The following is a 15,874-nucleotide window of genomic DNA, read 5'->3' on the forward strand; positions in this document are numbered from 1 at the left end:
TGTTAATATCGTCTGTGACTGAGGGTCAGACATTTTGTTCCCTACGTAATTTGACGAAAGACACAGACTATATACAGCTCAATTGTATGTGGCCACAGTAATGGTCATGAAATCAAAAACAGTATATTCATCCAATTAACTTTATTGAGATCAATATCATATAAGTAATCGTTGCTTGCAAGTAAGACGTTGCTCTAATAATTGATTAAGAATAAAAAACTAGGTACAAACTTTTGATTTAAGTAGCATTGAATAGGTTATATACCAAAACCGGCCAAAATCGGATACTTTTCCTAATATAATTGTATACCTAATCCATACCAATCCATATCTATACTTATATACCTAATATCCATACTAATAATAGAGAAAAGATTAGTTTTTTTGTTTGTAATGAATACATTTAAATACTACTGCCGATTTTGATGAAATTTGACACAAAGACAGACGAAAACTTTAGGAGTAACTTAGGCCACTTTTTTATTATAATGGTTTTACCAGAGCGAAGCCGGGACTAGCACTAGTTGTAATAGTAATTTTGTTTGATTTTGCATGGAACAGTGTAGGTATATCTAGTTCTTTATTGACAAAATAACTAGTTATGTATATGTACTCGTACTATGTAAAATGACTACAACAAGTAAAAAAATAAATATTAAATGATATATACATACATTTAAATATTTTTACCTGGAACTATGTTCTAAGGTTTTTCAAGTAGATAAGACGTAATGCAAGTACCTAGAATTATTGAAATCCATTTAATTAAATTCTTATCAAAATCTTATTCATAGATATACCATTAAGTACCTATTTTAGTTGTTTTTTTATATAAGTGAGAATAATACTGGTCGTTTTAAATTTATTGTTTTTTTTTCAATTCAGCGTCCTTTCTGTACTCTTCGTTGTTTATGGTTCAGATACTTCGTCGGGCTCTCAGAGGGTACCGATGATGCGGATTGAGAAGCCACTGGGTTTTGCTCTCCACGTTGTATTCGAGGCCAGTGCATACACCCAGGTACTTGTTGCAGTAGTACCCTGGCGCACACTTTTGCCCGTAGATATCGAAGTCCATTTTCTCTGTGCATTGTTCTTTTGGACCCTGAAGTAATAATATGTATTGTTAGAATACATTTTAACTAGCCTTACCAGGGTTTTGTAGTTTGCATTTGGAATAATGGGCTAACATTGACGAAGAATTTTTTATCGTCATATTCCTTATACCCATAAGCAAATTGTATAGTGTTTTCTTTTTATCTCATTCATATCGAGAGTATTAGGTAATGCCAACACTCACCAGTGTTGGCATTAATACTCTCATTCATACACTCAGATTTTATTCACGTTACCTAAAGGCATCTGAGATTACCTTTACGATTACCTACCGCAAACTAGTGGCAAGTAGTCCTTTGATCTCTTATTCTCACAAATATTAATGGACGTATCGCCATTGCCTTCTATTTACACATTACTTTATAAATCGTTAACTAAAGTGCAGGTTTCCTTCGCCGGAATCAAGTGGTGGTCTATCAAAAATAAGTAATATACATAAATCACCAGTGGATGTCTATCTTAACCACTGGACTATCACCCCTTATCCTTTACGAGGTACAGTGCACAGCAATCCTCATATAACGAAGTGATAGGTTTGTTCTAACAAACTATACTACTTATAAAGTATATCAGACCAAACGTTTGTATCTCTTGTCCCCCTTCTCGATGGGACCCACTTTACAATACTGTGACCGTGGCAAAGCACTTAGCCGCGAAATCTCGTGTAGAAGAAGAAGGTACCCTTACCCGGTAGCAGTCAAGCCGGTTGTCGCAGACCGTGTTGACGTAGGTGCCGAGCTGGCAGCGTTTGTATCTCTTGTCCCCCCTCACGATGGGACACACTTCGTTGCTCGGCAGCCACTCGCTGTTGCTGGAACCCACGCACACGGGACACTCCACCAAGTCCCTATAAAATATTAGGAATACATAAGTACGTCCATTGTGAAAACGATCGGAAAACGTGATTAGAGACATACTAAGAAATATACAGGGTAATTTTTATTTACAAATTTTCACAATACCTATGTGTAATTTCAACTTAAAAATAGAGGCTAATCTGCGTGTAGTTACTAAGACTCTGATACTCCCTCTTTTCGGAGGAAAAGATCCATTTTGGGGTCACTCAGCGGAGTAAGTTAAATTTTCTTAAAATGGACGAGAACAGTACATGAAGACAGATTAATATTTTTTATACTGCTACGGTAGGTGTATCACAGGTATGTAAAGTCTGTCGATTTATCGGTCAGACAGAACGAAATGAAATGTTCTCATTAGTAAGATAAAGACTTTTACAAGCTTTTATTTAGTTTCACCTGACCCTGGCTGTAATCATACATCTACTTGTCGTCACTTTAGTCTCAATGTTCAGTTTCATATGATGATGCACCCAAGATTGACTTCCAACGAGAGATACGTACAAACATGATTTTTTTTGTCACGCGTTAACTACAATAAAAATCTTCTCATTAATAATCTTCTTTGTCTCCGACGACAATAAAATTAAAAATTACATTATTGTAAAAAACTTGATATGTCTTTATACCCAAAATCACTAAGCATACCTACGTGGATAAGAGAATCATAGGACAAGGAAATATGGCATACAAAAAGAGAGTCGCTCAGATTTATTTGAGAAACTGCTGACATTGGGCGGAAAGAAGAATGAATGATAATAATGATCGTGATTCGTACCCATCCAGGTCATCCTGCGGTTCTTCTCTTTCTATGAGGTTGGAGCGGGCCTCGTAGCCACCGTGGTAGTGGGCCAGGCAGCACCCCGCCAGCAGCAGCGCGCACATCGCAGGATGCATGCTTCTTGGGAGTTCTAAAAACATATCACTTCGATTTTTCGCAACCACAGACATGTATTTCATTGTAAAACATGTTACATGGTATTAGCACCTAGTTTTAATAATGAAGTTTGCTATATCTTACCCCTAATGTTAATTTACAAGTTAAAAAATAACTATTAATACTAAACTTAAAAATAAATAAAGAGATAAGTTAAAAAATATCAGGTTTCCATGAAAGGCAGATTGCTGTAAAAATTTTTGAAAATTCTTTATAAACAACATTAAGTTCAAAATTCAAAATATACGATAGTATGACATATACACTATTGATGTTCCGTTATTGACATCAAATATTTACTTAAAACTAAGTCCTAACTTAGTAACGTCCGTTATATTCGTGAGAAAAAATACTAACATTTTGCTAATAAATTTCGTCAGGTTTTATAGTTGGGGTCGTTGTCCCGTGGGTCGGTAACTTGCCAGAAAGCGTTGTCATTGAAGATATAATTTTCTTTAGATCTCCTTAAAATTAATTGTATGTAATAAACCACATTTAATAGCTGTAGTTCCCTTAGAATAGTGTAGCTAAGTGTGTTCTCTTAAATTTAAATAATTATGTATATAATAAATATCATTTAGTTTTATTTTTTCACCTAACTATATTGTTTTAAAGCTGGGCAAAGGATTTCTTCAAAATATTCATATTCTATCAAAATCTATCGTACCATGTGAATTTCCCTGTCCTAATAAGTACTTTCTAACTATTATTATAAATACGAAATTAAGTTTGTTTGTTTCTCTACGATTTATCTGCTCAATAATCTTCTTGAAATTTTGAAGGTTATATATATAATATACAATACATGTAGTTTGATGTAAGGGGGCAGGAAGGGTAAATATATTTAATTCTGGAAAAATTACACCGTTTCCGTGGGAAATTCACGCGAAGCCGCGGTCAAAAACTAGTACCTAATATTATCAAGGGAACTATTTTAAAAATACATTACGTGGAAGACAGATATAGATTGCAAGTCTTCGCCATAATCAACACGCATTAGAAAGTAAGACGCATTAAATAAATCATGCATTTGTACACACTGGTTTCGATCATAGTCTCGCATATCTTCACATTAAAGTCATGTCATTCATTGTGTTTTTTGGACCAATGGAGTCCTAGTCTAACAATTATTGAGATGGCTCAATCAAGTTACTAAAATAGAGTCTTAAATTATATGAGTCCAGTCAAGCATTACCCTTTATTCAAAGTTCGGTCTTAAGAAAAGAAATCTCCGAATTGTATAAATTCTTGCAGCATAATTTTCATGAATGAAATTTTCTTGTACCCACATTCATTTATTTAGTAGTGAATCTGTATTTCCAGGATAGGTGACATTAATAGACGCACTAATGCAATTGGGTATCTAATTAGCCACCGAAAGTAAATATTTCGGTTTCACAAGTCAGTGACATGGAATTAAAATTAAAAATAAATCGCCGCTGCAATGTAGGCAGACGGCCAGCCACGAGAGAGCTCACGGTTTGAATCTTTTTTTCGATGCTCATTGCTGTGATTGTTAGGATATTCAATATGAGTCTACTACGAGACGCCGCTGTGTATGATAAAGTGCTGTCATTGTTAGCTTGTCGTGGTTTATATAGGTTTATAATGGGTGCGCACACGCCGACGCGACGCCGCCCGCCCAAGCGCTCGGCCTCTAATGCGCATTCGTGTGACACACTTCGCGCTATTCAGAGGCATTACAGCCAATACTGTTTTGTTATTGAATATCAGTGCTTGCATTTTACGGCTATTATTGTGCAGAAGTAAACGTTAAACTTGTTCTGGGAAGACCTTTTGTTCGAAATGGGAATGATTTCGCGAGTGCGCGGACGCATAAGAAGTGATTCCTTCTCGAAGATTCAGACAATCAGATCTGAGGACAAAATTGCCAATATAGGTACGTAAAGTTTGATATTCTTTGTGCAGTTTAGGTCGAGGACACTTAATATAATTTACTGTTTTTATATATTTTCTGGCTCTTAGTAACTTTAATTGAAATAACAGATAACTATATGTTCGTGGTTCATTGTAACCTGTTCAAAGATTTTTATTTTATTTTATGTCCAATCTAATACTAGATAGACGTTAGAAAAGCACATGTACCACACTGTTACGCCGTTGATGTTGATTGATCTTATCTGTAAAAGTCAGATGAAAAATTATGTTTTTTCCTGGATTTCGAGACAAACAAACCATGTCACATGATTTCATCATGCGGTGAGACGGGTGGCTGGGAATTTCATTCATTCTATTGCTGCCTACGTTTTCCTTACACAAAAAAACATTATTAGACATTTGTTTTGCACAGTTCCTACGTTGTTTGTACGTTTATGACGTAATCGATTGTTATTTACATGGGAGAAATGTTGAATAAGGGTTTGAGTAATTGTTTGGGGCGTTCAATTCATAGTAAAATGATATAACGAGTGGACTAGTTAACATACAAGTACTTATTGATGTGCTTAAATTCCATATAAATATATTTCAAAAAGCTAAAGTGATATGCCCGTCCAAGGAATAATAAGATTACTAGGCCTACGGACGAGCTACGCTCCGCCCATACGTAGCAATAAGTAGACATTCGTAGCACTCGCAGAGCCTGTAACTTTCGCTACATGTGCTACGAGCTCCACGGGTCTACGGCCACAGCTTTTCGTAGCATGCTACGCCACTTACGGGCCTAATATAAGTGACAAGCGACTTGGCCCGGCTTCGCATGGGATTGTTCGCATGTCAGTATATAAACCTTCGGAAATAAATTGTGTAAATAATGTAACAGTAAAAAACTGCATCGAAATCCGTTGCGTGATATACTTATAAGAAGAAATCTCATAAACAGACACGGTACTATATACGCGGTACTACTGTACTATAACTATTAGTTATTAAAATCAACGAAATTAAAAAGATATAAAAAGTCATATGAAAGTTTGATCTCGGGTTTCGTGGTGTGTCACAACAACGAAGGTTTGGACACCTAAAATGTAAATCTCTGTATTCCAGTATGGCTGCTGTCACTAGTCCTGCTGCTGCCGTACTGGGCACCCCGAGGCTTGCTGGTGGCGCTAGGTGGCGCGTGGCTCATGGCGGCTTACACTTGCCTGGTGGTGCCGGTGCTCATCTCCGCGAACTACAAGTACCCGGCGCGGTGGTACCCGGCCGTGGCTAAGCTTGCACAAGGTATGTATCCGAACGAATAGTAATGTATCTATATGGTTTGAAGTAAAAAGTTCATGAAAAGAAAACTCATTTTGGATTATATTTTGTAATAATAAAAACTTTTTTGCAAAAAATGAACCGATTTTTAATAATGTGAAATAATAAAGTTAGAAATGAGTTAGCTGACTACTTGAGTGGAAAGAAAATATTCGAAAAGGTCACTGAGCTATCATAGTAAACCGCGAAGCGAAGTAAACCAATAGCGAAGAAAAGCTAAGAGCAAGAAGACGCTCAAATGAAAGAGAGACTAACTGATAGTTGTTGATGAAACTTGCATATTTCCTATTAGAAATAAACATTTAGCGTGAATAAGTTTTAATTACCTACAAATTAAAAAGAACAAAGTAATTTTGAGTCAAGTTTTCGACTGACAAAAACAAAACATCACATCTCACCACAATGAATCATGCATGTTGCGGTCAAAATTGATAATATTTTCGCGGAACGTAATAAAATTAGGAATTTTTATATCCCGCGCGTCTCCGTCTGATCATTTAGTATTATAATATTTAAATATATCATGGTCATATCGTACTGCTAAAAGAGAAAATTTATTTTGGCGCCAAATGTTGGACCAAATATCCTATAGTTATAGGATCAAAGTCAAAAGCATTTTCAGAAATTACACCTTTACAGGCACTTTTTCACATCCATTTGTTTTTGTACTTAGTCCCATAGGCCTAACGGTCTGTGGTGTCTATGAACGTTTAGCATAAACAGTGGGTGTGAGTTCTCCTGACCTATGTCCCGCCTACGTTGTTTTCATCGCTGGCGTCACGTCACGGCATATATTAGGGAACTTGTGGTTATGAAATAAAAATAAAATAACAACAGCAATAAATGTTTAATATTTGTATACATATATGTATATTAATTACTAATGTCAAAACACATTCAATACAAAAACGATAAAGAAAGAAAATTTTAATTACCTGTCAAAGAAAGCGGCTGGCATCGGTCATCGCCTCTGCCGCGATTATTCAGAATCAGAAAATGCAAAATGTTTTGGAAATAAATAATAACCCAATTTTATAAGCCTGAATCATCGGTCTTTCGATGGATAAATGCTACTTTGAGGTTGAATGTCCACCTTCTCCAAGAACCCTGATGCGTAATGCTTTGCGTTTAAAGCGCGTTGTACCCGCATATTAGCGCCACCATCTTTCTATCAATTTCTTTTAGTTCTTAGCGAAAAATAAAACAAATATTTTAATAGATTATTCCACAATTTATAGAATTTTATTGGAAAGTATTATGTACATTACGCTGCCAGTCACCGTAGCACATTCGATTTGCATTGACCTTTAGGAATGTTCGAATGATCGTTCACGTAAATATATGTATTTTGTACATGGTTTAATAAATACTTTACGGAGTACCTACTAATTCCATGTTTTGTACCAGTACTCATAATATTTTCTATCTACATATTCTTCATCTTATTATTAGCTTCGTCCTAAGGCTTGGCTATCGCGAGAATTTCGGGATAAAATGTCTGGTATGTGCTGTTAGTAGTACCTACGATTCCACGTTGTTATACCCGTGTACCTTTCATCGAAATCAAAATTTTATGGTCATAAACATCCTTATTGAAGTCGATAGTAGGATACCCAATTATTCTAAAAGATATTTCTAGTAAACTGGAACAAAGCAAAAAGGTCAGAATCGTAAAAGTTTTCATTTAAAAATATACAAACACACACAATTTGTGTGGAAGAGTCAGGTCATTGTCGAGCTGAATGGGCCGGCGGAAGCTGGCGGCGGTCCAGCCCCCGTGCGTCAACCGACGCCGCTTTTACTTATACTGCACAAACACGAGCTAATCTCACACCTCTCGCATATTTTTAGTTGTATAAAAAGCGTCTTAAAAATATGGTTTTATGACTCCTTTTAAAAAATGCGTAAGTTTTACTGCATTATTCGGGACCACACAAAATATTATAAGTACGACATCTACTATACATACTAAGATATGGCTTTAGGGACCAAAAAATATGGAGTAAAACAACAGCTAATCATCATAAGTTCATTGGATTAAAATATGATGTGAGTAGAAGAAAAATTTTGAATTATTAATATACAGATTAACAAAATGTATTTTATAAAGAAGTTCTATTAAAATCATCACCTAAAATTGCATGGCCTCCTAAGTCAAAAGACCCACAGCTGCTCTACTGATGATCTCGACCCTCAGTAGTGAAGATACGTTTATATGATGACGATTATTATGTATATTCTTCGACTAAATCGATATTCCATTTCATAATGTTCCATCTCCATACATACAAGAAACTATCGAGTAATGCTGAGATACATTCTTGTATGTATGTACATCTACAAACACAGATATTGCAATAAATGCTTTTAACTTTGACTTTGTTAAGTTAGGTCCCAATCCCAAGCCTCAAATTGCTTTTTATCGTAGAAGAAAAGCGATTGTTATTTTTATATAGCTAAAAATAGAGTAATAACTTGATAATAATAATATCAATGAACAGTGTCCAATAAAATATTTAGTTACTTGTTTTTACTTTGCCAGCTTGCTGCGTAGCAAGGTGCAGCGCAGTAATTCTACCCAAAAAATAACAACGTTATAGTTTGTTTACGAGTCGAATATCATGATTTTTCGTGTTGTTTATCATGATGTTTTGTTTTCAACGACTGTTCTATTCTGAAAGGTTGACGTCAGACAGACGGCCAAACCTTGCATAGCAGTGGATGCAATTCTGACCATCCGGTTCACATGTGATTGAAAGAGTCGAGAATTTTCAATAACTGACTAAACGTTAAAAGAAACAGACACACACTGAAGAAATAAGACCTAAAAAAAAGATTTTATTGATTTGTACTTAATTGATAAAACCAAAAACTACCTGACCGATTTAAATGAAATTTAAAATTTTAGTGATAGTAGGTGCTACCACACCTAAGGGGTTTTTTTAAATTCATTATGGCATATACTTATTTCAATAATATAAAATATGATAAAATCAAATAAAATCATTACTTAAACACAGTATCTCTAAATTAATATAAATAAATATCAGTCCATCACTTACCAGAAATATTTGAGATGTTGTTTGAAGAAGATGCTTGATCTGAACTGAAGACTCCTTGGCTTGACATCCTTTTATACAGCCTTTTCTCCTTCAGAAGTACTAGCTGGATTCCATGAAAAAATAAAATAAAAAGGCTTATACAATAAGTTACTATCCAAAATAGAAAAGTGACTAACTAGATTTTCCTCATTTCTTAGGCTAGTAATTTTTTAGTTCACTGCACATAATCATACTAGATTTTGACGTAATTACCAATTACCATTATTGATAGAACAGGTAGTATAGTGATAAATGTCAAGAGTTCGTTTAATTGAGCTAATCTCTGAAAAAAACTGTAATGTACTATGTGATTTGTATTTTTCACGTACTACAGCCACACAGAAAGTACCTACTTAGGTAGTAGTAGGTTATTCACAATGCCACTGAATGAAGTCCTTACATATTTTACATGGCTATTATGCTTTCTATAATATTTTGAAATACAATGAAAATAGCTAAAACAAAAAGCTTTCAGTTCTTTATGCGTTATCTCGTTTTAAACATCCTTCATCTTTTTATCCTTTCTCTAAAAATAATAAAAATAATATGTAAATTAAGTGAGCTCTCCCAAGTGGACAATAGATTGCGACAGGAATCAACGTCCACGCTTATGATAATCCAATAAAATATTATTCTTAATAACTATTTATTTATATTTTTTTTATTTATTGCTGTTGCTAATGTTAATTTCTAATAAGCTTAAATATGCCTCGCATACATAACATAGTTTACAACAAAGTCGCATCCTACTGTATCTGTCCCTATGTACTCGTATGCTTAGATTTTTAAAACCAAGCAATGGATTTTAACGCGAGTTTTTAAAAAGACAGTGCGACAAGGATTAGGTGATATATCTGAAATATATCTGAGGTTTTACCTGAGCGAAGCGGGATCATGCCGCTTGTAATATAAAAAATTATTTTGTAACTTTTCATCTATTACTGACCATTTTTTAACACAAATAGCATTATTTTTAATTTATTATATTAGTCAATTTGTATAACCTACATGTAAAAGAGGCATTAATGCATTTTTAAGCGAACAAGCTACATAGGTAGATCATCAAAAAGGGAAAAACATCCTGCCAAGCTACGGTTACCTACGACCAAGCTACGGTTCTACGACCTTGCTACGAAGCCGCAGTAGTCCGTAGTGTTCTACGGAGCTTATAAAAGTATGTTGTAATGAGACTACTGGGAGAGACTACTGTTTACTAATTTATTAAACTTTATTGTTTCAAGAAATAACATACTTATAAACAAATGGCAACATTTGTTTGTTTGTCATTTGTAGAATTAATTAATTATATTCCAGCTAACCAACAGAAAACATTGTGCGGCGCAAAAATGTGATCCAATATAATAAACTTACATACATACATTTAAATATAATGATGATAGCTATATACAAAATAAACTACTTAAAAGTGATTGAAAAGTATATACCTATTGCATGTTTATTATTATTTTGTTGTTCCAGAAGCAGCTCGTCGTCTCCGCGCGCCCTTTGTGTCCGTGCTGGGGGTCCTCAAGGCAATATACGCGCCCCTCGACCGCGCTGAAGTCATGTTCCTGCAACTCAACAATCTGTCCACCATGATCAGCCAGGTAACATTATTTCACTAATTCTTAAGATTTCACATCCAAAGTCAAATTTGTTAAGTACAAAAAGCCAGGTAAAAACCTTTAAAAATTAATAACCTTTAAAAATTATTAGCACCAGTATTGACATATTTAGTAAATTTATCATTTGTAAACAGCACATTTCCAACAAAACTTAAAGTAACAATAATTAAACCGCTGTTTAAAAAAGGAAGTAAACAGGATATCAACAATTATCGTCCCATCGCCTAAAATATTCGAAAAAGTAATGTTAAAGCGAATAAACTCATTTATTGATAAACACAATATTATAATTGAAGAACAAAATGGATTTCAAAAGAATAAATCAACAACTTTAGCGGCTTTCTCACTCATGTTTAATATAACTCAGAACATTGATAATAAAAAACCAGTGCTGACAGTATTTTTCGATATGACGAAGGCATTCGATTTTGTAGACCATAGCTTACTTCTTAAAAAACTTGAAAACTATGGTATTAGAGGCTTAGCAAACGACTGGATTAAAAGTTATTTAACAAGCAGAACACAGTGTGTGGAAGTTACTCGTATTGATAAAAAATTACAATGCGAAGCATATAGATCTTCCTATCAAGTAAAAAAATATGGGGTGCCTCAAGGAAGCATTTTAGGGCCGGTCCTATTTCTGTTGTATATAAATGACATTAAAACAATAACTGACTATAAATGTAACTTATTTGCTGATGACATCTCAATAACAATACCAGATACGAATGACAATATTAATTATGAAACTGCAATTAATCAAACCATTGAATCAACGGCAAGGTGGCTTAAGTCCAACAATATGTTTGTTAATGTTGATAAAACAAAATATGTAGTGTTTTCTAATTACCAAACCAAACATTCTAGTTTGAATATAATGTGTGAAGGTCAGAATTTAACTAAAGCCAATGAAATTAAATTTTTAGGATTAACATTAGACCAACACTGCAACTGGAAATCACATGTCGAAGGTGTATGTAACAAAATTAATAAATTTGTATTTGCTCTTAGAAAATTGAGACGAGTCGCTAACAGTAATATTGCTCGTACAGCATATCACGGATATGTGTCATCTGTTTTGAGGTATGGTCTTATCTTGTGGGGAAACTCAACAGATGTGAAAATAGTGTTTTTAACGCAAAAAAAATGCATAAGAGCATTATGTGGTGTAGGTCCTTTGGAATCATGTAGACCTCTATTCAAAAAACTGAATATTTTAACATTAACTTCAATGTACATTCTTGAAGTCGGAATATTCGTAAGGTCACACATGAACTTTTTTACAAGAGTTAGTGACATAAGCAGAAAATTCAGACATAGAGATCCGTCTCGTTTGATATTACCTATTTGTAGAACCTCTCTCTTTAGCAACAATTGTTATGTTATGGCGACAAAAGTTTATAATAAAATACCAAAATGTATTAGAGAATTGCCAAAAAAGAGATTCATTTCGGAATTGAAAAAATGGCTGTTACATCATTCATTTTATGACATGAATGAATTTTGGAACACAAAATGAATAAGTTCTTATCATTAAGTTTTGACCTGATTGTGACATACCTCGTACTTATTATCTGAAAATGACAATTCTTTATATTTAATGACATTTTAATATTTTTAATGACAATGATTATTATTATTATTATTTTTTATGAGTAATTGTAGAATAATTAAATTAAATTCATAGATATAAATTTATTAAAACACACTTATATTTACATGCCATATTTTTGGCGAAGCATGTCATAGTACCCACAAGTTCTGTAACATCTATTTGTACCGTGCTTTGTGTAAATAAATTTATTTCATTTCATTTCATTTCATTATATGTAAATCCAAAAAATATCATAACAATTGCATGTACACCAAATTCTCCATTCTATCGTTGTGTGGTCGTACACTTAAGTACTTAAATGTATTTCCAATTTATTTTTCAGTTGCTAATATTCACGGCGTGTGACCGGCTGCTGGTGTCGCAGGGCCAAGGCAGGCTGACGTGTCTGTACTCCCTCATGTTCTACAACGTGGTCACCTACTCCGTCAGCTACGTCCGCGAGATCTGCACCAAGGAGGACTGGTCGCCATACGTCAACGTCACGCGCCACTCCCGGGTCAAGCACCTCGCCATGTCCGCCACCAAGATCGTGCTCGAGTGGACCAAGGCCGTCACCTTCATTGTCACCATCACCTTCGTTCTCCTTACTCTTGGCCTTGAACAGGGCTTAGAGCACTACCGGCCCAACTTCTTCTACACACTGATCACTGGAGTTTATTATCTGCTTACGGAAAGGACTTTTCTAGAGCTTTGGCCTATTGGCCTTTCCGCGCTGAAGTTGGAAAGGTTGGAGGGGATGGAGACTCTCTACTTCGGAGTGTGGGCACGGGGCGTGACCACAGCTCTGGCGATACCGCTAGTTCCAGCGCTGGCGTGGTACGAGCGCTGGAGGCTGGCTGCGTTCGTGTCATATGTGTGTGTGTTCGTTCACGGACGACATCGCCTCGGGGAGGCGCTGGCCAGGCTGAATGAGGCGCGAGGGTCCCTGGCGAGGTTCCGGCGGGCGACGGCCGAGGAGCTGTCCACGCTGGAGGACGTGTGCGCGGTGTGTCTGGGCTCCATGCGTTCGGCCCGCGTCACTCCATGCGCACACTTCTTCCACGCGGACTGTTTGAGGAAGTGCCTGGCAGCATCTGACAGATGCCCCATCTGTGTCAGACCGTACGTTTTCTGCTGATTGTAGGATAAGACTATTGCTGGATAAGACTGCTACGAGTAAACTGAATGGGTTGAGGTCCAAGCGAGGTGGAGTTTGAATTTGGTTCATGGGCCGAATGGTAATGAGAACAAGTATTTAAGTTGCACTCCTAGCAAGAAATTAATAAGTACTAAGTAGGTACCGTAAATAAAATTAACATAACTGCTTGACTCTCTACAAATATATTTTGCTTATAGGTATATTTGCGTACAGTATAGTGTTATTATCCCGTATTCTTGCATTTTCCTGTTGAAAACGTAGTGTGGCGTTTTTTAATGTTAAACCGGTATATTGTATAATCATCATTCCCTATAATTTAACGTTGTAACTTTTATAATTTAGAAAAGTACATACTATATAGTACGTACTATCATAAGGAAATCTTCATACTTATCTACCTACATAATATTGAAAAGTTTGTAAGGCTACCTATATTTACATTGTAATTTTTTGTAGATTCCAAAAACACAAGTAAGTACACCTAAGTATACTTCAATTGTTACATTGTCAGAGAAGAGATACATTTTCCTAAGCTTAAAATATTTTGTATGATTATAAACAATACACAATTGTAGGCAACACTTTAAGGTTCATATCAATTGTTGATTTATCGTATCATCAGATATCTGATATCTGCTTTGAGGTAGGTAGATTATTATTTCATTGAATTGAATAAATTACTTACCGAACCAATGATAAAATGGATTTAAAATATAAGGCATAATCATAATAAAATATTCTTAGACTACAGAAATTACTTATTATTCTAAATTCTATGAAAATACTATTTATACAATCACGGGCGTAGCCATGGGGAGGGTTTTAGGGGTTCACAAAATCTCTTGTTTGTTTAGAATCTCTAAAATTGACAATTTTCTTATGAATAATGTAAGGGTTATTTTATGTACTTCTTTTGAGCTTCTCGATACCAAAACCTAGCTACGCCCATGTATACAATACTCGTATATATATACTCTTAATCCACATTACAAGGGTGTATAAATTTTAAGATTAAATTGTATCTAATCATAAAAATAAAATATAAGATAAAATAAATTATGATTTTTACGTGAATATATATTATTTTATAATCTGTTATAATCTTTTATTGTACACATGTAACAAAAACCACAGGTAAAAAAGTGTCATACAATAACACATTGTTTTCACTTCAGAAATTATAAAATTTTAAAAAAAGCTCTTTAAGCTCTAAAAGGGTTAAGTCGCCAACTTTTGGGCTCACTTATGTACCGACATGTGGGCCCAAAAGTTAGCAACATCCTATATCGGTTATTGCGGGATTCCCGTCTTTACACTTGAACGGGGGAATCCCGCAATAACCGATATATGCCGATATACAATGAAAAATCACGGAGCGGTGAGCAATGTACGTAAGTACGTGTTTTATCAGAAATAAATAAAAAAAAATAAACGATAAAAAATTACCTAAGGACTTCGTTTGATACAAACGGCTATCAGAATACTTTCTGTAATCTAAGGTAAGTAGCTATATGTATGTATAGTATAGAGAAAAACTGATTTTTTTTTCAACTTTATACGAAATTGGCAATAAAAGTAAAAAAAATAATTTAAATTGTTTGGCTAGCTCAATTTCTAGAAGGAAGTGACAACTTATATATACAGAGTGACTTTTTATACATTGTCAATATTTTGTCTCAGTCCAGGATTCTGAACAACTTTTAGTATAGGAGTAACTCCGAAATCGCGAAAAAAAATCAGCTGTTCTATACAAAATTAAATACATTGTGGAAAATGTATGTATCACATGTTTTTTTTAATAGTGTTGTACCATTGATTGAGCATGTAGATAAAATAATGCCAATGTATAAGAAATCACCTGTATAAGTAACTAATAAATATTAATTTTAATTGAATACTTACAAGCATTTTTGTAATTTTTTAGGTTTCCGTTCAAAAAATCAAATAACCCTTTTGTCACAGACAATTCACTCCGAATCTACTACACTTAGACCAAATCAAATGAAATTTGGTAAGATGGTGTAATCCTATGGCCCAAACGTACGGAGCGTGGTACAGTGTGAATAAATCTGAAGGGTGATTTTCGGGGGTAAACTAAAAAAAAATATATATTTAACCTTAATTTGGGTAATTTTGATACAGTATAGGGGTCCAAGTGACGTTAGGCCACTGCTTAGAGTCGAATTCTCGCAAACTTTAGGTTAACTAGTTGATTTATAATAATGAGATTGGAAGTAAGCTATTCATTCAAAGGAGGATTCCTCTTACAACA

The 15,874-nt window shown here is 34.7% G+C and overlaps 2 protein-coding genes across 3 annotated transcripts; one reads left to right on the top strand and one right to left on the bottom strand.

The window, feature by feature from the left end:
• Positions 1–126: 126 nt before the first annotated feature.
• Positions 127–15,804, bottom strand: LOC128677020 (uncharacterized). Of its 2 annotated transcripts, none has more exons than XM_053757553.2 (5): positions 15,505–15,804; positions 9,186–9,288; positions 2,746–2,878; positions 1,801–1,960; positions 127–1,102 (listed from the first exon to the last, which is right to left on the bottom strand). In XM_053757553.2, exons 1-5 carry the CDS (start codon positions 15,508–15,510, stop codon positions 917–919), a joined length of 588 nt encoding a protein of 195 aa, XP_053613528.1. In that variant the 5' UTR covers positions 15,511–15,804; the 3' UTR covers positions 127–916. The 2 variants fall into 2 exon arrangements, with proteins under 2 accessions (XP_053613528.1, XP_053613529.1); XM_053757554.2 differs by lacking the exon at positions 15,505–15,804 and adding an exon at positions 10,670–10,808.
• Positions 4,556–14,708, top strand: LOC128677018 (uncharacterized). Its single transcript, XM_053757549.2, has 4 exons — positions 4,556–4,804; positions 5,911–6,087; positions 10,704–10,831; positions 12,787–14,708. The coding sequence occupies exons 1-4, from the start codon at positions 4,711–4,713 to the stop codon at positions 13,579–13,581; spliced, it is 1,194 nt and encodes a 397-aa protein (XP_053613524.1). The 5' UTR covers positions 4,556–4,710; the 3' UTR covers positions 13,582–14,708.
• Positions 15,805–15,874: the final 70 nt, after the last annotated feature.

Source organism: Plodia interpunctella, chromosome 17 (assembly GCF_027563975.2).
Source record: "Plodia interpunctella isolate USDA-ARS_2022_Savannah chromosome 17, ilPloInte3.2, whole genome shotgun sequence".
Taxonomy (NCBI): Eukaryota; Metazoa; Arthropoda; class Insecta; order Lepidoptera; family Pyralidae; genus Plodia; species Plodia interpunctella.

Excerpts from the sequence above, each read along its gene's own strand:
- LOC128677018 (XM_053757549.2), top strand. The coding sequence starts at position 4,711 with ATGGGAATGATTTCGCGAGTGCGCGGACGCATAAGAAGTGATTCCTTC. Across the intron at positions 4,805-5,910 it reads GGACAAAATTGCCAATATAG|TATGGCTGCTGTCACTAGTC; the intron begins GTACGTAAAGTT and ends TCTGTATTCCAG. Across the intron at positions 10,832-12,786 it reads TGTCCACCATGATCAGCCAG|TTGCTAATATTCACGGCGTG; the intron begins GTAACATTATTT and ends TTTATTTTTCAG.
- LOC128677020 (XM_053757553.2), bottom strand. Across the intron at positions 2,879-9,185 it reads CAACATCTCAAATATTTCTG|AACTCCCAAGAAGCATGCAT; the intron begins GTAAGTGATGGA and ends ATATGTTTTTAG. Across the intron at positions 1,961-2,745 it reads CCGCAGGATGACCTGGATGG|GGACTTGGTGGAGTGTCCCG; the intron begins GTACGAATCACG and ends AATATTTTATAG.